At 38.3% G+C, this 22,447-nt stretch overlaps 1 protein-coding gene across 1 annotated transcript in view; it reads left to right on the top strand.

Annotated features, from left to right (window-relative positions):
• nuggc.1 (nuclear GTPase, germinal center associated, tandem duplicate 1) overlaps positions 1 to 21,919 on the top strand; it is a 31,520-nt gene extending 9,601 nt beyond the window's left edge. Inside the window, exons 6-20 of the mRNA XM_084424387.1 lie at positions 1,552 to 1,817; positions 1,948 to 2,166; positions 2,271 to 2,465; positions 2,584 to 2,762; positions 2,868 to 2,907; positions 3,177 to 3,260; positions 3,375 to 3,468; positions 6,936 to 7,072; positions 7,185 to 7,346; positions 7,420 to 7,577; positions 8,627 to 8,747; positions 13,485 to 13,593; positions 20,689 to 20,822; positions 20,925 to 21,009; positions 21,114 to 21,919. Of these exons, the coding sequence (XP_084280513.1) occupies positions 1,552 to 1,817; positions 1,948 to 2,166; positions 2,271 to 2,465; positions 2,584 to 2,762; positions 2,868 to 2,907; positions 3,177 to 3,260; positions 3,375 to 3,468; positions 6,936 to 7,072; positions 7,185 to 7,346; positions 7,420 to 7,577; positions 8,627 to 8,747; positions 13,485 to 13,593; positions 20,689 to 20,822; positions 20,925 to 21,009; positions 21,114 to 21,169 (2,039 nt within the window). The 3' untranslated portion in view covers positions 21,170 to 21,919. The remainder of the gene's footprint in view (positions 1 to 1,551; positions 1,818 to 1,947; positions 2,167 to 2,270; positions 2,466 to 2,583; positions 2,763 to 2,867; positions 2,908 to 3,176; positions 3,261 to 3,374; positions 3,469 to 6,935; positions 7,073 to 7,184; positions 7,347 to 7,419; positions 7,578 to 8,626; positions 8,748 to 13,484; positions 13,594 to 20,688; positions 20,823 to 20,924; positions 21,010 to 21,113) is intronic.
• Positions 21,920 to 22,447: the final 528 nt, after the last annotated feature.

The raw sequence follows: 22,447 nt of genomic DNA, 5'->3' as shown, positions 1-22,447 counted from the left end.
ACAGGCCTGCATTATATGACTGACAGACAAGAACGGTTTGACCTAAAAATATCAAAATTGAAACTACTGCGGAACAAAAGACACCTACATCTTGGATGCCCTTGAGGTATGCTAAAACATACCAAAATTTAATTTCAAAGTGAACTATCCCTTTAATGTCCCGTCTTTCATATGGAGAGTGTTGGATAGCCAGCCTGATGATACAAAACAGGCAAAATTCCATTCAGGATTAAAATATCTCGATGTTTCCAAATAGGCACTATCTTAATTAAATAATAAATATTGTAGCTAATGTATTTAAAGGTTTTTAATAAAAAAAATAAAAAAAGTCGTTTTATTGTAGTCCTAAGGTGAATTCAAAAAGGCATTCTTTTTCTTTGAAGCAACCAAGGCTAAATGATGTGTTACAGTTGATTTTTTGTAATTGGTGTGGATAACACGTGTAATGATTAGTTGTAATTTCATAGTGTAGCAGAGGGGGTCAGTAGTGGTGGTTGTTAACCTACCAGCAGGAGAGAATAAAAGCAGAGAAATGTTCACGAAAAGATGCAGTTTATTTCATGGACAACAATGAACAAAACATGGTACCAGGAATAAAACCAGAACGGGGTGCATTGTGAAAAGTGACAAGTATTCTTTGAAGCCACCGGGTAGTTTAAAACCAACAGGGAATGTCGACAGTAATTGGCGCACCTTCAAGTAGCAGTTTCAGCTGTATATCGCGGCCATGGGCCTAGAGACGAAGCCGGACACAAGGAAGGTAGCGTTACTGCTAATTATAGCAGGCCCTCAAGCCATAGAAGTATACATTACCTTCGTATATGATAATGCTGATGACAAAGATAAGCTGGATAAAGTGCTTGAGAAGTTGATGCCCACTGCTCTTCGAAAAAGAACGAAACATATGAGAGATGTTTTTCGCTCATGAGTTCAGCAACAGTGCGAACCTTTTGATAACTTTCTGACCGACCTGAAGCTTAAAGCACAGTCATGCAATTTTGCAACACTGAGGGACTCCATGCTCAGAGACCAGATCGTGTTTGGTGTGGAGGATAAAACAAGTCAGTGAAGTACTGAGGGAAATGGAACTGATGCTGGAAGGGGCTATCAAGATCTGCCAGGCAAGTGAGCTCTCGCAAATGCATGTGAGGACATTCAGCGAGATGACGGCGAGCACAACAAGCGTCAGAGGAAGTGATGAGGCTTTATAGTTTCCTGGTTTGTGACGTCACCCGCCTCTGACGTTTGCCACACCATTGGATTGATTTCACGTGTGCTTTAATACATTATCACGCAGAGCGTTCCCACTGCGTCACTCGACACAGCACGAGTTTCCTTGAAAGGGAACTTCATATTTAACATTTTGAGTCAAGCACTTGTGCCGTAAATGCCACTTGACTGAACAATATATATTAGAATTACACACTATGCACTGGTAAAACATGTAAACAATATAAAACAATATAATTAAACATCTGTCACTAATGTTGTGTATACAATTTTTATTAAAGCAGAAACACGGCTGCTCTTTGTCGTCTTTGTTTCACACAGATGAGATCATGGAGAAGGCGAGGCAAATTATGAAAAGATTTCCCAAAAACTCAGATCAAATAGATAAAGGCAGCAGGAAGAAGGCAACCATTGGGATTTTTGGAACATCAGGAGAAGGGAAGAGCTCCCTATTAAGTGCAATATTGGGGATAAAGTATCTACTGCCATCTGGTTGTTTTGGTGCCTGTACAGCCGTTGTTACTCAGGTAGAAGCCAATCTAACTGACTCCAACTACACAGCAGAGTTTGAACTGTACTCTAAAGAGGTATCCTCATTTGTTTTCATCTGACTATGCTTCTAATCAGAGTTCTTTATAAATATGTAAATAAATCCAACTGTAGGGAATGGAACAATGCCATATTTTTCACTATATTGTGTTTTGTGTACCTCTGCAGGAGTGGGAGAAAGAGCTTGAAGATCATTTCAGAGTTTTGTCAGATGAAAGTGATGACAGGAATGATGACTTGTTGGAAATTGCTGTAGAAAAGATCACTGCACTGTATGGAGCTGATGCAGACAAGAAAACATTAGAAGAGCTCAAGAAAGATGACAAATTTGCTAAGATTGAAAGTTTCACTATTAAGGAAAGATCAAACAGTTTCTCAAAAAGTGATGTAAGTTTTAGGAGACTGTTGAATATTTAACATATAAAAATGTATAATGCATTCTTTATTTGCTTTACAGCAAGGTAAAACAAACCAATTTGTTATCTCAACAGGTCTCTGAATTTATCAATGATGTTGCAAGTTACATACAACACAGTGAGTCAAGTTTCGGTGACTGGTACTGGCCGCTTGTGAAGAGTATGACGATCAAGATTCCAAATTGTCGTGAACTTCTGGAGCACATTGTGCTTGTTGATATTCCAGGGTCTGGAGACTGCAACAAGATTAGAGATGATCTGTGGAAATCTGTAAATATATTACTATGCTCCTTTAAAAAGAACAGTTTGCCAGATTAACCACACAATTAATATATTATAATACCAACAAGAAGTCCCCTAATTCGCGGCTATATTTGAAATCCTGTAGAAACTGACAGAATGCTCTTCTGTGTGGATTGTAAGTTCTATTAATCGAGCAAGCACTGACAGTGGCCCTTGGGGGATGGTAAAGCACTGCACTGAAGAACTGGGACCAGGAGGAGAATGCAAAAGCATCAACTTCATCTGTACAAAGACTGATGAGATCGATCCAGTAGCCTATATGAGGTATTTCGTGAATATAACATATAGGTAGTAAATGGCTGGGAAGTGGTATAATTCTAAGTCTAAATCTAATAATCTTGTATCTTTTGTTTAAATATTTCTTGTTAGATGTACACGGCTTCTTAGAGATCAAATCCCAGAAGACAAGGTGTGCAAAATGCACAGAAATGTACTAGCTGTATTTGTGTAGTATTGCTCCTTTGTTTTCATAGATTAGTTGTAAGCTTGTACTGCTGGTTCTGAGTAAATTTGCTGTTTTTACTTATGTCGGTGAGAGCTAGTATCATTGTGACTGCAATTTCATGAATGTAATAATTTACGGAGAGGAAAAAGAGATAGTACACAATCAACCACTGAATCAGATTTTACTATAAACCTGTGTACAGCTTATGTGTGTGTGTTCTGTTAATCATTTAGGAAGAGAAAAAAGTATGCATACTTCATAGAAATGAACATGCCAAGATGAAGGTCAAAGAAAAGTTTGAAAAATCTAAACTTCAGGTACTACTTTAACTAATTTTTATTGTTACATTACTTTATAAAAACTATATATATATATGATATATATGGTTTTCTTGTAATTTTATTCATATTGCTTTACTTTTTTCTTTTTAGAAAATTTTCAGTACTGACAATCAGTTCAAAGTTTTAACTGTAAGTTCCAATGCATTCTTTGACCACAATTTAAATCTGGAATCTAGTGAAACAGGTAAACTATCTTCTGTCTATTCACTGAAAAAAATGTTATGTTGAATTTACTTAATTTTATTACGTCAAGGGGTTGCACGAAATAAATTTATCTAAATCCAGATATATTTTTTAAGTTGAGTGTACTTATATTTTGTAAATTGGTTGTACTTATATTTTATAAGTAATTTCAGATTAATAATATTCATAATTTTAGCTAAACTATTTTAAGTTGAATTTACTCAATTTTTTCAAGAACCAGCCTGTGAATCTCAACAATTGTGACAATTATAAAGCATGTTGCAGTGCATTCTGGGTGCCACCAATCAAAACTCATTCATGGCTCTCACTATGCATTGCTGCATGAATAAATAATGAGCTTATGTTCGAAGGTGATTTGTATCAGGTTAATTGATTGTGAAATGATGATTATGTTAAACACAACCAATACCATCAGATTTCCTTACACTTTAGTTCAACTGGCTGTTACAACTCAAGTGCAGTCGCCAATCAAAGTGTTATGTTATTGGTTTCAGGGTAAAGAGCCCAACTTAAACACCCACTGATCCCCATGATGGTAACTTAAAATTATGGTTGTAACTTAAAGCTGCCGTCGGCAAAATTTTTTTTTATCATATTCAGTGTAATCGACACTATAATCCGACAGAACAACATTAATAAGGTGGTTTTAGAAAAAGACCCGAGCTTCTAACTCCACCTGGAGCGTGTTATTTGTTTTGCAAAAATCCACCGCTCCCGCTTCATCAGGTCCAATCAGCGCAGGGGGGTGTGAGATCTGACTGTCAATCACAGGTCGTGCACACGCCACAGATCCCGTTACCCCCTCGCGCACGTTACAATCACATACACACGCCTGAAGTTCGCGCAGTAAGGAAGAGTGATGGCGGAAAAGATTCCAATTCCTCGGTTAACCTCAAGAGCTAGGAGGTCAGAGCTTGCAATCAACCATTTACTTTATAAGTACTCCATGGCACGGTTCGAATTACGGGGGGTATTGGGGGGGTCCGACCCCCCTAGATGAGACTTGGTACCTCCCAAAAGGGAGGAAAATAATAGTTGGGGGGTACAGATTTAAAAAAATAAAAAAATATATAATGTTAGCCTATCCAAAATAGTATGTATTTAAATACGATTTCAAACCCTACCCCCCATCGGGCTGTATTATTTTTCTGGTACGTTCAGCCTCTGTTCTTTACCATGGTTTTTTTATATCACTAACGTTAGCTGCGTTACATACGTAGGCTACTCGATTAGTTTGCACAGATCATAATCCGCGAGTCGAGCGGGCCAAGTAATAACAACATTCCATTCAATCGAGGGTGGATGACAGATAAATCATTATAATGTGTTGAGTGTAATAAAGACACGGGACTCCCATCATGGTAACTTATCTAATGTACAGACGGTAACAAAGTTGCGCTGTTGAGGTTCGCGCAGTTATTTATAACATATTAATTATAGTTAAGAAACAATAACATTATAGGCTACACACGACCAGAATGCTGTTTTCCTGAATGCTATCACGATTGAAACCGAGATATTGATTTCATAACAGTTCAATAAACAAATAATTAAAACTAAGTTAGGCTACTTACATTTTTAGACGCAATGACTGTTTTTGTTCTGTTTCAGCAGCGAAAATAGTTCCAAACAGAACCATAGCGCATCTCACAGCAACACGCATCCATGATTCATTAGGCTACTGAATGATTCAGCATTTTGAACTAATCGCTCGAGTCAAAGATTCAATTACCCATTATTAAACTGCCTCATTCTGAATAAATCAGCCGTTTGAACGAATCGTTTAAATTAATGACTCAATGACTCGCTCATTAAGACGGTCGCCTGCCGCCTCCTACTGGCGGTTTAGTTTAATAAAGTATGATTCTTTTCAACATTCCTTATTTGTATATTCAAAAAATATTCAAAACAATCTCATAATCTCATTTAATACAGTTATAATTTTTCAATGTAAATTATTTAATTTGATTGGTAACAGCCTAGTGTCTTATTATTTTAATTGAATGTATTGATAAAATGTAAGAATTTGAAATGAAATTTAGAGCATGCATTAAATAAAATTAGGGGGAAAATGCCCTTTATAAAGGTACAAAAAATTATTCCGATAAGTGTTTTCAAAAATGAAACATTGACAATTTAAGTTTAAAGGGAGTAAAGCCTCTGTTTAGGTTATAAAGGAAATGTAATTTTGCCAAAAGAAGAACTTTTATTTTAAATAAATGTTCATTTTAAATCAGCCTACTTCAGTGTGATATGTTACCATATTATCATGCTTAATTGAATAATTGTAATGTGATGATCAGATGCAGATATCTAAATCAAAGAATATAGGCGGTTGGCGGGTGGATTATTATTTATTTTTAAAAACAGATTCGAGTGACTCAAAGTGCACCAGATTAATGAATTTAACTTTAAAATGTACAAAATTTTCTCCCGGGGGGGCATGCCTCCGAACCCCCCTAGAGTTACGATTTTACCACCTCCGCCTCATTTTGAGCCAGGAAAAACTCTGATATAGATTAGTGGTTCTTCTGTGTAAGCCTATAAAATGGGCAAAAAAGTGACGTCACCAGTCGAAATAGCGGTACCCCTCGAAGCTCACGGTATAATTCGAACACTGCTCCATGGTGTTGATCGATGCTGATGAGAAGGGCGCGTTCACCGAAAATCTGGTGCACGCACTGACCAGCACAAACTCGATGGGAGGGTATTAGTTGATAGTGGGGGAGGGGCATGAGAGTTGTAAACATTCAAAATTTGGCTAAGTCCACTCAATCTTCCAGGGTTGCCGACGGCAGCTTTAAAATTACGGTTGTAACATTACAGTTTTCTCCTTCAGTGATTCTGCTTGTTACCATCAGGTTTCTCAAATGTTGGCAATAAAAAATAAAGAGTTCTTAATTCATCTTTGACGTCTGTCTGTTATACAGATATTTTTGTTTAAAAAGTGTAAAATGGTTAACTTTTAAGGAATTAATTTGATTAATTATTACTCAATTCTAATGTGTTAAATTTAATTAATAATATTGCTTGTAATCTGCACAATTTTATTGAGTAGATATAGCGTATTCATTTTACAGTGAATATGGAAATTAAATTAAACTTATTTTTTTCTAATTACTTTTAATTGAATGAAATTAACTTGTTTTAAACAAGAGCAGTGAATTTGAAAATTAATAATAAAAAATAAGTAGGATTAAATAACACATTATATTCAGTGAAATTAACCAGATAAAAACATGTAACATTTACAAGGGGTCAGAATCATTTTTTTCAGTGTTGCTTTCATTTTACCACATTATTCATGACAAAAAATAATCATGTTCAATCAACTGTTGCTTGTTTTTTTTTAAATATTTTGTATTAATCTGAAGTTAAAATAATTTATTAAGTGATATAAAGCACTGACTAAATGAGTCCAAATCACATCATTGTCTTTATTTCTAGAAATCCCTAAGCTGCAGGATGAACTGAGGAGTCTTAACAAGAGCATTCATAAAGAACTGGTCAGAGATTATGTCAATGAAGCAAAGGGGACTTTGCTCTTAATCCAAAGGGACCAACTAGATACAGACAAGAAAATGGTACGAGTCAGAATTAGAATGACTAGAATTAGAGTGTATTTAGAATCCTAGAATTTAGAATGCCAATATGTATTATTATCTAATTCACTGCTCTTGTATGGATGTGTTTTAGATGGAAATGAAAGTCAAGGAATTTGAGAAGAACCTAATGACGTCACTAAATGACCTGGGCAAATATTTTGATGACATTTATAGTGATTTGGACCAGTGTCTCTCAAAGGGAGTGGAAGAATCAGTGAAATCATGTGTTGCTTCCACAGACAAAATGATAGCAGTGAGTTTGATTCACATGTTTTGCATAATCACTATTTTCTTGTCCTTTTAACACATTTTTTTTTTAAACTCAGAATAAATATGGAAGTGGGTTCCATAAAATCCTTGGAGCTTTGTGCAAGAACTATGGATGCTATTGGTCGAAAAATTGGGCTAAAGTTTTTGACCTGAACAAGACATTGGCCGGACATTTGCATGAATGGATTCTTAAAGATTTCAATAAGATATTTCCGTAAGTTTGGTTTCATCATTCCATTTCCAGTCTTAGAATAAAATGTAATGAAAACTTTTTACAATGCTTGTTGTTTTTAGGGCATTAGCATGATCAAGTTAATTTTATTTTACTTTTAATTAGCATTGCTGTTAATTATATTGTTGGCATTTTGTTTACAAATTAACATTATATTGAAGCATAAATTGGAGCAAAGCTTGTTAACGTGGACCAACTGTAGATTACATGTAGAGCAGTAAACCAGCAAATGAGACTGATGCTCCGGAAGATACAGATTGGATTTACTTTTTGTTTGTGACGATTAATTTGAGGCCAAATGTTTTGTTAAGGGTCCTTATGTTTGTTTCACACTATATCTGTGCAGGACCCAACATATGTGGATTTGTATTAATACTCCTTCTAGTGATGGGTCATTTAGACCAGCCACATACACTCTGTACAGGAAAAAAGAAATGATTTACTCACCTCCAAAGTCCCCTCTGAATTATAAAGCAAACATTGCATGCTTTGGGGATTTGGCCATTCCCTTCACTATTTCCTTCCAGTAAAGGCGGGCGTACACGGTGCGATTTTTGCTGCCTTACGAGCTTGCAGATGATTTTTTTACACTCAGGAGAAATCACGTGGAAATAGTTGATGCTTGCATGGTCACGGCTCACAGCGTGTGAGAGGAATTACGAGTCAAGCTGAGCACGTTACGAGCACCTACCAACCTCCCGATTAGTTATTTATGTTGAAAGAAATGGCTACTGTTCTCTGCTTTTCAACAAATCATTTGCACACACATTTCGGTAATTTTTCCATCTGAAGCTATAGCTGCCTGCAACATTGAAAGCTCCGGTCTCTGTGTTTAGCGTGAAAGCTCACGTGATTGCAATGCTGCCGGCTCGGGATCAAATTTGTGCTGGACAGTTGTGCCGTGTATCAGCTGCTTTGACGAGATTATCAAGTTAACTGACTTGTAACTTGTGCAATATCTCACGAGTGTATGCGAACTTGCAACGTGTACGCCTGCTTTAATTCTTTTATATATATTTTTTTGGCTCTAGTGTGACTGGAAAAACAGGGATGTCAGCGCAGGAACAGATTGAGAAGTTCAGTATCATCCAAAATGACTCTGCTAACCCCACACCTCTCATAAATAACATTCAGAACTTCATTCAAATTGAGGTGAGTTCAGTTGTTTTCTTGTTCCTTTTCAGTCGGTCTCTTGACGTAACATTGGGGCGACGAATAGGAATCTCGCTTAGAGAGCCAATCTACTTCGAGTGTAACTAAACGAGCCAGTGGACATTGGCATGCAATTATTTGTAGCAGCTACTCTTCCACTCAGTGTGGGTATATAATGAGTAGCAGGTGCAATTGCATTTTAGCTTCAGAGTAGAACGTTTGTTGTTCTTGCTTCTGAAGAGTTTCTGGTGCCGGTTCGGAGCCGGTGCCTACTCGCGAACCAGTTCTTTGTGTTTCGACAGCCAAATAACCGGTTCTCAGCCAGGAAAATTGGTTCCAAAGCGGCACCAACTCTTTGCTGGACTAGAATCGTTCTTTTACCACATCATGCTTATGTCGGGGGCTGGGGGCGGGGTTATTGTCGAACTTATTCTCGAACATAACCTCTGTCTATAGTAATCCAGATGAGCAGCACAAATGTGTTCTAAACGTCTTCTTCTGACCCCAATATAGGATCGCAAAGCCAGGAGAAACATTTGCAGAAAGACGATGTAGTCCGCCATTGTAATTGTTATGCTTGAATTTGGCGCAAGCGTTTCTAGGAAAGCTAAGACGTAGCCTATGGCAACGTACACAGTGATGTAACGACGTCATTTTCTGGGCTCTCTAGTCAGTGGAAAAACAAACAGGTTCTGAGAAGGTTCGCAAGTTGAACCAACTTTGAACCAGCACCAGTTCCGAACCAGTTCTTTTTTGTTGGAAAAGGGGTATGTGAACTGCAAGAATCAGGGCTGCACTAAATCCCTGTCTGTTCTGACAGGGGCGGTTCTAAAGTCAGTGGATATTCGTGGCTTTACCCATACACAAAAGAAATATATTTGAAATATATTTTCAGGATATATTTTGGAATATATGCAAATATTTGAAATTGGCCCAATAAATATATTTCATACTTATATTTCAGATATTTTTGTTATATTTCAGAATATATTTCAGTGTATTTGGAATATATGCCACATATATTTTTAACACTTTTGGGGACCCATACAGAAAAAAATACATTGAAATATATTCTGAAATATAACAAAAATATATGAAATATAAGTATGAAATATATTTATTGGGCCAATTTCAAATATTTGCATATATTCCAAAATATATCCTGAAAATATATTTCTTTTGTGTATGGGTAGCCCAAACTAAAATAGGGTATTTTTATTTAAAGGAATTAATTAATTATAAAAGCGATTTAAGGGAATAAAGAAAAAGAAAGGCTTATTGTATTAGTGAAATAATTTTAACTATTTGCAAATAATATTTTATTTTTAATTATGCATGCACTCTCTCTAAATTAATCAAGGAAACTATAGCATATTTTCAATTCAAAAAGGCATAATTTAATAAATAAATAAAAAAAGTAATTTGCATCACCGGATACTGTCGGTAGTTGAACATTTCTATTGTAAAACAGTCAAATATTAAATGTTTATCTACTTACATTTTGACATTGATGAGCTAGACCGCTGACCTTTTTTAGTCATCCTAACAACAAACAGAGGGGTGCGTAATGGAGTGCATCAGAGCAGCATCAAGAATATCAAATATATTACAGTGAATCTCTTATTTGCATCTTAAGTTTATTGCCAGTAATAATGACAGGTTTGCGAAAGTGTAGAACTTGGTGAGCTCGCGACAAAACACATCTTCATCACAGCGACTCATTTAAACGCCTCTGATTGGCCGATGCGTTCAACAGACATGTCTGTGATTGGCTACAATGCTCAACGCTGCAAAAGCATGTCATAAGTAATGCAATGTCTTTAATGCAAAGGGAAAAATATAAATAAAACTGTAATATGCACTTTTCATGATTAGGTAATCGCGGCTGCTGTAATCTTATTCACATTTGTTTTTTCTGATTAATTGTTTTGCTCCACGAGAAAGACAACAAAATATTCTGGGCTTTACTAAAAACATTCGGGGCTTAAGCCCCCTTAGCCCAGCCCTAGCGCCACCCCTGCGTTCTGAGGTGGCCAGTCCCCTCTGCGCTTCAGCACCAAAGGGCGTTTTTCCTAAAAGAGCTTGCACGGCTGAGATCTCGTATTTTTCAAGATGTCAGATTTCAAGACGTGTGTTTCTGGATGTGGTCGGCTGATGGTCAAGGATCGTTGCCTCACGTGCCTGGGCATTAAGCACGCTGAGGCTGCGTTCCTGGATGCGACATGTTCTCACAGCGGGAACATGTCCATCACGGTGTTGAGATCTAGACTCCAATACCTCAAGAGAGTTATACCTTAATTCTCGTAGTGGCGCCCTCCCTGATCACAGGTGCCAGGAGAGGTCCACTGCACAGGGTAGCTGGGGTAACTCAGGATAACGGTGAGGGGATCTTTGGAAACCCCTTAACATAACGTAACATAACGTAACGAAGGTTACGGCGCAGTCTCTATGTCGTGCAATGTCCACGCTGGTGGTCCAGGAACGCCTCCTGTGGCTGTGCCTGGCTGACATGCGGGATGCCGACAAGACGTGGTTTCTAAATTCCCGTCTCCCAGGCCGGCCTCTTCAGCGACGTGGTCGAGAGCTGTGCCCAGCAGTTGTACGAGACAGTTGTGCGCCTTTGAAGTGGAACCTTTTCACAGAATGGTGTTCTTCTCAACAAGAAGACCCCCAAACTTGCATCAGAGCGGTGCTTTCCTTCTTGCAGCAGGGGTTGGAGCGAAAGCTGTCTCCCTCCACCCTGAAAGTCAATGCTGCCACCATCTCAGCCCACCAAGACTTGGTGGAGGGTAAATCATTTGAGAAGCATGACCTTGTCATCCATGGTGACCATGTCACCTTGTCAGATTTTAAGTCTCTGGATGTTGTGGGGCTGTCTTGGCTGACACGCCTCTGCAACATCGCGTGGCGGTTGGGGACAGTACCTTTGGACTGGCAGACCGGGGTGGTGGTCCCTCTTTTCAAGAAGGGGGATCGGAGGGTGTGCTCCAACTATAGGGGGATCACACTTCTCAGCCTCCCTGGGAAAGTCTATGCCAGGGTACTGGAGAGGAGAATCCGGCCGATAGTAGAACCTCGGATTCAGGAGGAACAGTGTGGTTTTCGTCCCGGTCGTGGAACACTGGACCAGCTCTATACCCTCTACAGGGTGCTGGAGGGCGCATGGGAGTTTGCCCAACCAATCTACATGTGCTTTGTGGATTTGGAGAAGGCATTCGACTGTGTCCCTCGCGGCGGCCTGTGGAGGGTGCTCCGGGAGTATGGGGTCCGGGGCCCTTTGCTAAGGGCTATCCGGTCCCTGTACGACCGGAGCAGGAGCTTGGTTCGTATTGCCAGCAGTAAGTCAGACTTGTTCCCGGTGCGTGTTGGACTCCGGCAGGGCTGCCCTTTGTCGCCGGTTCTGTTCATAATTTTTATGGACAGAATTTCTAGGCGCAGCCAGGGGCCGGAGGGGGTCGGGTTTGGGGACCACACGATTTCATCTCTGCTCTTTGCGGATGATGTTGTCGTGTTGGCCTCATCGGACCAGGACCTCCAGCATGCACTGGGACGGTTTGCAGCCGAGTGTGAAGCGGCTGGGATGAAAATCAGCACCTCCAAGTCCGAGGCCATGGTTCTCAGTCGGAAAAGGGTGGTTTGCCCGCTTCAGGTTGGTGGAGAGCTCCTGCCTCAAGTGGAGGAGTTCAAGTATCTTGGGGTCTTGTTCACGAGTGAGGGAAGGATGGAACGGGAGATTGACAGGCGGATCGGTGCAGCTTCTGCAGTAATGCGGTCCCTGTACCGGTCTGTCGTGGTGAAGAAGGAGCTGAGCCGCAAGGCGAAGCTCTCGATTTACCAGTCAATCTACGTTCCTACTCTCACCTATGGTCATGAGCTGTGGGTCATGACTGAAAGGACAAGATCCCGGATACAAGCGGCCGAAATGAGCTTTCTCCGCAGGGTGGCTGGGCGATCCCTTAGAGATAGGGTGAGAAGCTCGGTCACTCGGGAGGAGCTCAGAGTAGAGCCGCTGCTCCTCCACATCGAGAGGGGTCAGTTGAGGTGGCTCGGGCATCTTTTCCGGATGCCTCCTGGACGCCTTCCCGGGAAGGTGTTCCGGGCATGTCCCACCGGGAGAAGACCTAGGACACGCTGGAGAGACTATGTCTCCCGGCTGGCCTGGGAACGCCTCGGTGTCCCCCCGGAAGAGCTGGAGGAAGTGTCTAGGGAGAGGGAAGTCTGGGCATCCCTGCTTAGACTGCTGCCCCCGCGACCCGGCCCCGGATAAGCGGTAGAAGATGGATGGATGGATGGATGGATGGATGGATGGATGGATGGACCTTGTCATCAGGTTCCTTAAGGGGGCGAGGAGATTAAATCCACCCAGCCCTCCTTCTTTATCCTCTTGGGATTTGTCTCTGTTGCTCAGAGCACTCCAGAATGCACCATTTGAGCCCTTGCAATCAGTAGACTTGAAAATCTTGTAATGTCTCCGTTCCCTCCTTCAAGCAACGAGGGTTACTTACATACGTAACCGATATGTTCTCTTCTGACACTAATGTGTAATACTCCGGACCTGGTCCTCTATGCCTTTCTTTACTTCTGTTGAAGTGTGTGTGAATCCTCATCTTTATAATTAAGCAGGCTTTTTTTTATATAATTCAGCAAATACAAAATAAAAAAATAAAAAAATCTTAATGCAGGACTTAATGTTTCAAGACCTTTCTGACTTTTCTTGTGTTTTTCCTCATGTGGAAGGAAACCCAACTGAAGAAATTGCTCATTGGAGACATTGTTACCATGAAGAAGCTGATCTACTCATCAATACAAAAAACCATTGAGAGTGAAATGGCCTCTTGCTATGAAGGTAATCAAACATTAAGAGTTAAAATTCATCACAAAATATTTTGATATAAAGTGTACTTTTTATTTAGTGCATGACAAAAACATCTTTCCTTTATAAAAAGAAGTTTATTCAAGTGTGCTATTAGTATAGTTATTTTAAACAAAAAAATAAAAATAAGAAACCATATTTTCAGTCTACTTATTACTTCTCAGAAATATAATTAGAAATTAAATTAAAGCTACAGTCCGTAGCTTTTTTGGGTTAAAAATTATCCAAAATAAATTTGAGCAAGTACATAACCAGCCAGTGTTCAAAACTATCTGCTTGCCTTAGCTCGATTCAAAATGGTAAGCTTGTAATAATGTATTTAATTCCAGTGGTACTGGTGGATTTCCACGGGAAATTCGAGCATGTCTTTGCGTCATTACGTCACATCTGTACACATAAAGAAAGAGTCTCGGCTAGTAGGCTATATTGCGTGTGAGGATGTTGGAGGTGGAGATTTATAGCCTTTTCTCGCAGCACTTGATATAATTAAACTCATCAATTTGATGGTGGACCAGAAAGGTTCAAACGACAATCACCAATGACAACTGGAGATTCACCCGTTGTAAAACGCGAAAGACTTCGGAGAAAAAAAAAGACTACAACCGGCCCATGCGAAACCAAGGATAAATATATAAATAGGATAAATAGCCGGATGCCCGGATCGAAATGCAGCAGCTTTTTTTCTTAGGCCACGTACACACTGTAAAGTTTCAGGGGCAACAACCACATTTAAATGTGGGAGTGTGTCCCCTAAAGTATCATTCTATGTGTGTGTGGCACGCGACTCACTCCCGAAACATAGAGTATCATAGCAATGTTCTGGTGTCTCATATGTTTGGTATCTACTATTCTGACAAAAGAAATATAACAGCGAAAAGGACTTGTTGTGTTCAATTTTAACTAAAGCACAGTGGACGGAGGCATCGTGTTGTCGTATGAAATGTCGACCGAGGATGAGGTATAGGACTGTGCAGCTTTGTGGAATTTGATGGGAGGCGATTTACTCCATCTATGTTTTGATCATTGTTCTGAATCCCACCTGGACGTCTTTGATAATAATAAAAAATATAAATAATAAATATCTTTTTAATTTTACATTAAATTTAACCACATTCAAGTGTTGATTCAAAACTGCATGAAGCTAGACTAAAAAAGAAATTCTTTGCAGATGCTTTTTTTTGCAAAAGTAAAACAAATTAAAGCGTGTGTGTGCATGCGTGTGTTTGAATGAAATATTTGCATTATGAAATAATGTTTTTCTATAAAACCCATTGGCCACATTTATTGGTACCCCTACAAAATATTTATGAGTACAATCTTTGAAGATCTCTGAAGTATATTCCCATCCATATTTACAATTTTTAGCACACCAGGGTGAAATTGTTGGCTTACTGTCTCACAGGACTATTAATATGAGGGAACAAAAAGGTCAAATTGCCTTAATCATCCATCATAATGAGTAAAACCAAAGAATATATTTCTGATGTGCAGCAAAAGATTGTTGAGCTTGACAAATTAGAAATTTTAAGAAAATAGCACAGAATATAAAGTAAAATAAGTACAAAAATAGCATGTAATGTTATGAATCTGCCTGGAAGAGAATATGCACCTACAGTATATTGTCTAAATGAACGGCAAAATAATATAGAGACAACATAACGACAGTATATTTTAAATACTTGTTTAATGGCATCTTTTTATGAATACAGCAATTGATGTCTAGAAAAATAAACATTAATTATAGCCATTCAACATTACAGTATAATTGAAAGGTTTTTATTTTATTTATTTTTTTATATTTTTTTTACATTAATTAGGCTTCAAAAAATATAACAACTTTTAATTTAAGTGAACTTCAAACAAGCCTCACATAAACCCATAATAAATGTCATATATACCTATGCCCTTCCTGTCTAGGACATGTGAAGACTTCAGATGCAAAAGCCTCTAAGTCCGTCGAACGTTTTTCTTTAATATTAACATTTTTATCAGGCTCCTATGTACAGGTTTCTAAGTACCGACATTTCTGAATGGGCTGAGGCTGGAATTTAGTGAGTTTGAAGTGAAAGTATTTGATGAACGTATAATATGTGCGGAGAGCATTCACTCAATATTATCATCTAATTTTTGACATAGGTGGCTTTAGAGGCTTTTGCATTGGAGGTCTTCATATACAGAAATTGAATAAAGTTAAAAAACAGTCTGCACTGCATAAATTATAGATTAAATATAGACTAATCCTTATTAAAGCTACAAAAGTTCTTTAGTCAAGAGCAGGGAGTAATTTTCTCTGTTCCCTTTGTTCTTTGATTAACTGTACTGACAGACAGCATTATTGGCTGCTGTCCCTTTAAAACCAGCCACTGCTGACAGAGACATAGATCTCACACGCCTCTCATTCTCTCACAACTCTTTACTTTAATTTAAGACTTTATTTACCTCATTTATGACTGCTCTTATGTTATGAGGATACTCAACAAAACTGACATTTTGGCAATATTGTGTTTTATGGTTCAAGCACGAAAGAGAACTGTATTCTGGCGCGCTGTCTGTGCGCACAATACGGTAGGGTGTCTTTCTGTGTGTCGTGTGTCTTTCTGTGTGTCGTGTGTGCGCCGGGACATTCACAGACAGTGCGGTAATATTTTTTTAATTAAATTTTTACCCAGCAAACACTCAAGATTGGTTTGGTGCACACAGGGATAAAAAAATATCCCTATGTCTACAATAAAATATACTCCTGGACTCATGTATAATGAGAACAGAGTCGGACCAAGGATTGATCCCTAAGGAACCCAACTGAGCTAATGTAGCCTAATCAATTCAAATTTACTTAAACAATGAAAGGATTCATTATATCAACTACAACATTGCCTAGCAACCTTATCAATATATATATATATACATTTTTTTTTTAACACACAGATCCTTAGACGGTAGGCTACTGAGTACGTCTATTAATTTTTGCCTACCCCTTCTCTTTGGTTGAAAATAATACCTTCGGGTTATTTGCATTATGTGATATAATTCGCGAAAAATATGAAGAAGTTTAATAAAAAAAAATAATATCTAAGAATATCATAAGATACTTGCAATTTACCTTTTAGCCACTTTAGACAAACCCGCCTCAGATTCCGTGTTACATCATTTAGCCACGGTTGTTTTTAACTTTTTGACATCTCATTTTAAAAGGCGCAACATTATCCAAGATCTCAGAGCAAACATGATTAAAATAATTTACCAATTCATCGGGTCCCACAACGGGCAATGCTGTAGGCTCAGTATAAAGGGCTAATTCAGTAAAAGCAGTTGAGAACGCACTATAGTAGGTGCAGAAGTAGTGATAACCCTGGACAAAAATGATGGAGGCTGATAACAGAGTCCATTTGTTGAAGTAAAATTAAACCTAATAGGCATATTGTAACGTGCTGGAGAAAGCAGGCGAAGGCGAGGAGCTATCGGAAGGGTTTTAACGAAATAACACATAGAACAAATAATAAAGAACTCCAGGGATAAAGAAACAAAACCACGAGAATGACCAAACTAGAACAACCATACATGTACAACAACTGACAAAGTAACAAGTGAAACACAAGGGCTATAAATACACAGGGGCAAACAAGCTTAACTAGGAAATGAGGAAACAAGATACACCTGGGGAGACTAATCAACATGAAAAACTACATAGGACTACAAGACTTAGCACAAGACAGGAAATGACAAAAGTACACACAAAATAAGTGGAACACAAGACAGGAATCATGACACATATGGTCCGACATGGTCATTTCTTCAACAAATATTTTCTATCGTTATCCCCAAAGAAACCACCAAGTCAAGTGTGTGCCCATGATCGTGTGTTGGTCCAGACACATTGGGATAAATTAAAGGAATCAACTAAATTTAAAAAAATGATTTGGTCATGGGTTTACCAGGACAACTGACATGAATATTAAAATCACCCATAATCAAAATCCTGTCAGCAGATGGAACAACCAAGATAAAAACTCATAAAATTCATCAAGAAAATTCTTATTATAACCAGGAGGCCTCTACAGACCTCTACATGCTTTGTAAGTAGGAAAACCTGCAAAATCGGCAGTGTATCAAATACTTTTTCTCCCCACTGTATATATACAGTGGGGAGAAAAAGTATTTGATACACTGCCGATTTTGCAGGTTTTCCTACTTACAAAGCATGTAGAGGTCTGTAGATTTTGATCATAGGTACACTTCAACTGTGAGAGACGGAATCTAAAACAAAAATCCAGAAAATCACATTGTATGATTTTTAAATAATTAATTAGTATTTTATTGCATGACATAAGTATTTTATCACCTACCAACCAATAAGAATTCCGGCTCTCACAGACCTGTTAGTTTTTTTCTTTAAGAAGCCCTCCTGTTCTCCACTCATTACCTGTATTAACTGCATCTGTTTGAACTCGTTACCTGTATAAAAGACCTGTCCACACACTCAATCAAACAGACTCCAACCTCTCCACAATGGCCAAGACCAGAGAGCTGTGTAAGGACATCAGGGATAAAATTGTAGACCTGCACAAGGCTGGAATGGGCTACATGACAATAGGCAAGCAGCTTGGTGAGAAGGCAACAACTGTTGGCGCAATTATTAGAAAATGGAAGAAGTTCAAGATGACGGTCAATCTCCCTCGGTCTGGGGCACCATGCAAGATCTCACCTCGTGGGGCATCAATGATCATGAGGAAGGTGAGGGATCAGCCCAGAACTACACGGCAGGACCTGGTCAATGACCTGAAGAGAGCTGGTCTCAAAGAAAACCATTAGTAACACACTACACCGTCATGGATTAAAATCCTGCAGCGCACGCAAGGTCCCCCTGCTCAAGCCAGCGCATGTCCAGGCCCGTCTGAAGTTTGTCAATGACCATCTGGATCATCCAAAGGAGGAATGGGAGAAGGTCATGTGGTCTGATGAGACAGAAATAGAGCTTTTTGGTCTAAACTCCACTCGCCGTGTTTGGAGGAAGAAGAAGGATGAGTACAACCTCAAGAACACCATCCCAACTGTGAAGCATGGAGGTGGAAACATCATTCTTTGGGGATGCTTTTCTGCAAAGGAGACAGGACGACTGCACCGTATTGAGGGGAGGATGGATGGGGCCATGTATCGCGAGATCTTGGCCAACAACCTCCTTCCCTCAGTAAGAGCATTGAAGATGGGTCGTGGCTGGGTCTTCCAGCACGACAACGACCTGAAACACACAGCCAGGGCAACTAAGGAGTGGCTCCGTAAGAAGCATCTCAAGGTCCAGGAGTGGCCTAGCCAGTCTCCAGACCTGAACCCAATAGAAAATCTTTGGAGGGAGCTGAAAGTCCATATTACCCAGCGACAGCCCCGAAACCTGAAGGATCTGGAGAAGGTCTGTATGGAGGAGTGGGCCAAAATCCCTGCTGCAGTGTGTGCAAACCTGGTCAAGAACTACAAAGAAACGTATGATCTCTGTAATTGCAAACAAAGGTTTCTATACCAAGTATTAAGTTCTGCTTTTCTGATGTATCAAATACTTATGTCATGCAATAAAATGCAAATTAATTACTTAAAAATCATACAATGTGATTTTCTGGATTTTTTTTTTTTTTTGGATTCCGTCACTCACAATTCAAGTGTACCTATGATAAAAATTACAGATTTCTGCATGCTTTGTAAGTGGGAAAACTTGTTCTCCCTTCTGTATCAAGGGCACAAACCACTGGCGATCGAGGGCAAGTCAATCTTCATTAATTGAGCTTCAAAACTCTTGGAACTTTCAACAGGCAGAAACTTGCACTTCATCATGTTATTAAAAATAACAGCCAAGCATCCACGCTGACGATTACTCCTCGAAGTACTAAAATAGCTATACCCCCTTGGTAAAAGCTCAGCAAGAGGGCTCGTATCAGCGTCATTTAACCAAGTTTCAGTAGTCTAATAAAAAGAAAGTCCAGCCCATATGTTACATAATAGTCATTCAGGATGAATGTTTTGTTGACAACTAAGCATGTGTATATCAAAGCCATAAGCACTGTGGTCGACTCAACGGACCGATTAGAGGAAGAAACAGCACTTAGCTTCATTGCCCAGCTTGAAGCTCAAAATTTAAATGCACCACACTTCCGCGTCTCGTCTCTCTCAGCATAGTCCAACGCAATGGTGTTGATGTGACAGGCAGAACAGTCTCAAATAGGAAGGCCGTTGGTCTAACTCCACTGTTAAGGTTCCTCAGTATCTTAAGTTTCACCAAGACTCCAGCCCGTATGACGGCGTCTCCTCTTCCAGCACGCGCAGCCAGTAACCTGACAGACTTTCATTGGCGGCTGGAACGTGCATGGCTGTTCAGCGAACAATTTCAAGTTCAAATCACGGCTGCACATCTCGAAAGCCGTAGATCGAAGGCTTAGCAACTGAAGGCGATCATAGATCAACTATGAGTCATCCAAATGATTGATAAAACATAAAAGTAAAACAAACAAACAAAAGACAGACAGACATCCTTAAATCCTGGACATCCGGGAGAGACGGCAAGCCAACACACAACTTGGTGCCATCTTGTACATTCTTGTTCAACAAATTATTGAAATAGTACACTTAAAAGTATACTATTAGTTTACTAATATTAGTATACTTACATAAAGTAGGCCTATACTTAAAAATGTACCCCCGGTTTCAAGGCTGAAGCCTATTCCCAGATGAAAATGCATGTTTGAGCTGTTTGAACTGAAAGCAACTTGCACTGGCATATCTTAAAATATGTCAGTGCAATTCTCAAAGTTTAAAAAAATTATTTTATTTAAATTTTTTCAAAGGCATGTTTATAAAAGCCACTTAAATATCCTAATTGAACTAATGCCTAATCCTGGCTTAATCTAAGCCTGCCTGAAACCAGGGCATATTATTTTCTTAAGTATATTGAATAAAATTAACTTGAAGTATACTTATTTTTTGTAAGGGTTAATAAAAAAGCACTTTTCATTTATACATTTCATTTATGAAACACACAGACAATAATTGATTTATTTTCATTGTTCTAATGTGTTCTTATTTTAGAAGCTGCAGCAATGACTGGAATCGGATCCATGAGGAGAAGGCAAGAACTGTTAAGAGACAGGGTTGATGAGATAAAACAAGAAATGTTCAACAAATCCAAAATGGAAGTGCTTAAAAATTGTAATAACTTAAAGGTATTGATCTCATATTTATAAAAGACAATAATTTATTTAGTTGTATAATATAATACTTTATTTGTACAATCAAATATAATCTTCTCTTGTTTCTTTATAAAGCTGTACATAATGGATGCTCTTGAAAAAAAGATAAAGCAAGCAATTGAACGCTCACAATCACAAACTGGCAAAATCCCCAGAGAGGGTAAGAGAGAACGTCATCCTATTAAACCACAGAAGCAAGAGTTTGAAAAAACAATCTTTTGCAATGTCAAGTGACTGATTAATCTTAATCGTTGTCATTTCTAGATGTCTCCGGGGATATTGAACAGCTGGACAGACTGTTGGATCAACTGTCTGACTGATGGGGGGTCAAGCAATAAGAAGCCAAGAGAAAAAGCACAAATCACAGAAGAAACAAAAACATAAAAATAAAGTGTAACATTTTTTTTTAAGTGTTTTCTTTAGTTTTATAACAAATATTTTATTTCTTTACTCAAAATAATTTGTCCATGTAGTTTTATTATTTTCTATATGTTTGTTTGGTGGAAGATGTATTTTATCTTAAGTTGTTAACTTAAATTTCTTGGAACTCTGTGATTTATTTTAGGATTGCATGAGACATATACATTGTATATTGATTCGTTGCACTGTTTTCATTGTAACTGTTTTACAGCAAAACTTGGAAATTACATTTAAAAACTAACTGTAAGAATAAATAAATCAGCTTGCAGGAATTTTAAAGTTACATGATGTAAACTCCCTCTCACTTCTCTATTCTGTTTTGCTGTGTTAGCTTTAGATTAGGACAGGATGAGGAGCATGAAAAAGTGTCCTTATTATTTCCCATTCAGGAAATATCTGTTGTTTTTAGAAAAGTGTGGAACAAAAGTTATTCACTTTGCCTTATATGATATATTAAGAAACTATGGCCTTGAAACTGGTAAAAACATTTTACATGTATGGTAAAAGCAGATAGGAGGCATTGATGATAATCTGTCCATTTGTTTATCCAATCAACTTTGTAAGTCTTTGTTCCATGATGCATGAATATGCATTAAACAAACAGTATAAAACGGAATATGACAATAAACTTTGAAAAAGTTTGACCATAGAACTTTGTGTCTGCGATCATTTCTTCCAGCAAGCTGTGCATTCCTTACTGAAAGGATTAAAGATACAGAAAATAATACAGAAAATGAAGCTGTCCTATTTTCAAGAAACTTTATAGTAATACATTTAATGTCCGTATAGACTGGAATGTAATTTCAAGGGTCTGTTTTTTTTTTGTGGAAATTTCTGAAAAAAATAGTGCCAAAGCAAAAGATCTGTTAATAAATAAAAACAGCTATCTGCTTCTTTATAGTTTATTTATAATGATTGCTCACAAATATAAATGTTAAATCTCTTTAATAACAAATTTTATTTTCATAAAGCACAAAAAATGATTTGTGCATGAGTCATTTTATTAATTATATATTTTTTTAATACTTAATATTAGATGAAAAGAAAATAAGTCATATCACCCATCCCTAACATTTAAGCACAAGGGCACCAGCTTTGACATTTATGAAGTCAAACATTATTGGTCCTCACGTCTGTCATAATTGATCTGTTCAAACATTCATTGTTAAGTGTTTCTT

Source organism: Rutilus rutilus, assembly GCF_951802725.1.
Source record: "Rutilus rutilus genome assembly, chromosome: 11".
Lineage (NCBI taxonomy): Eukaryota > Metazoa > Chordata > Actinopteri > Cypriniformes > Leuciscidae > Rutilus > Rutilus rutilus.
This window is presented reverse-complemented; position numbering and strand designations above follow the sequence as displayed.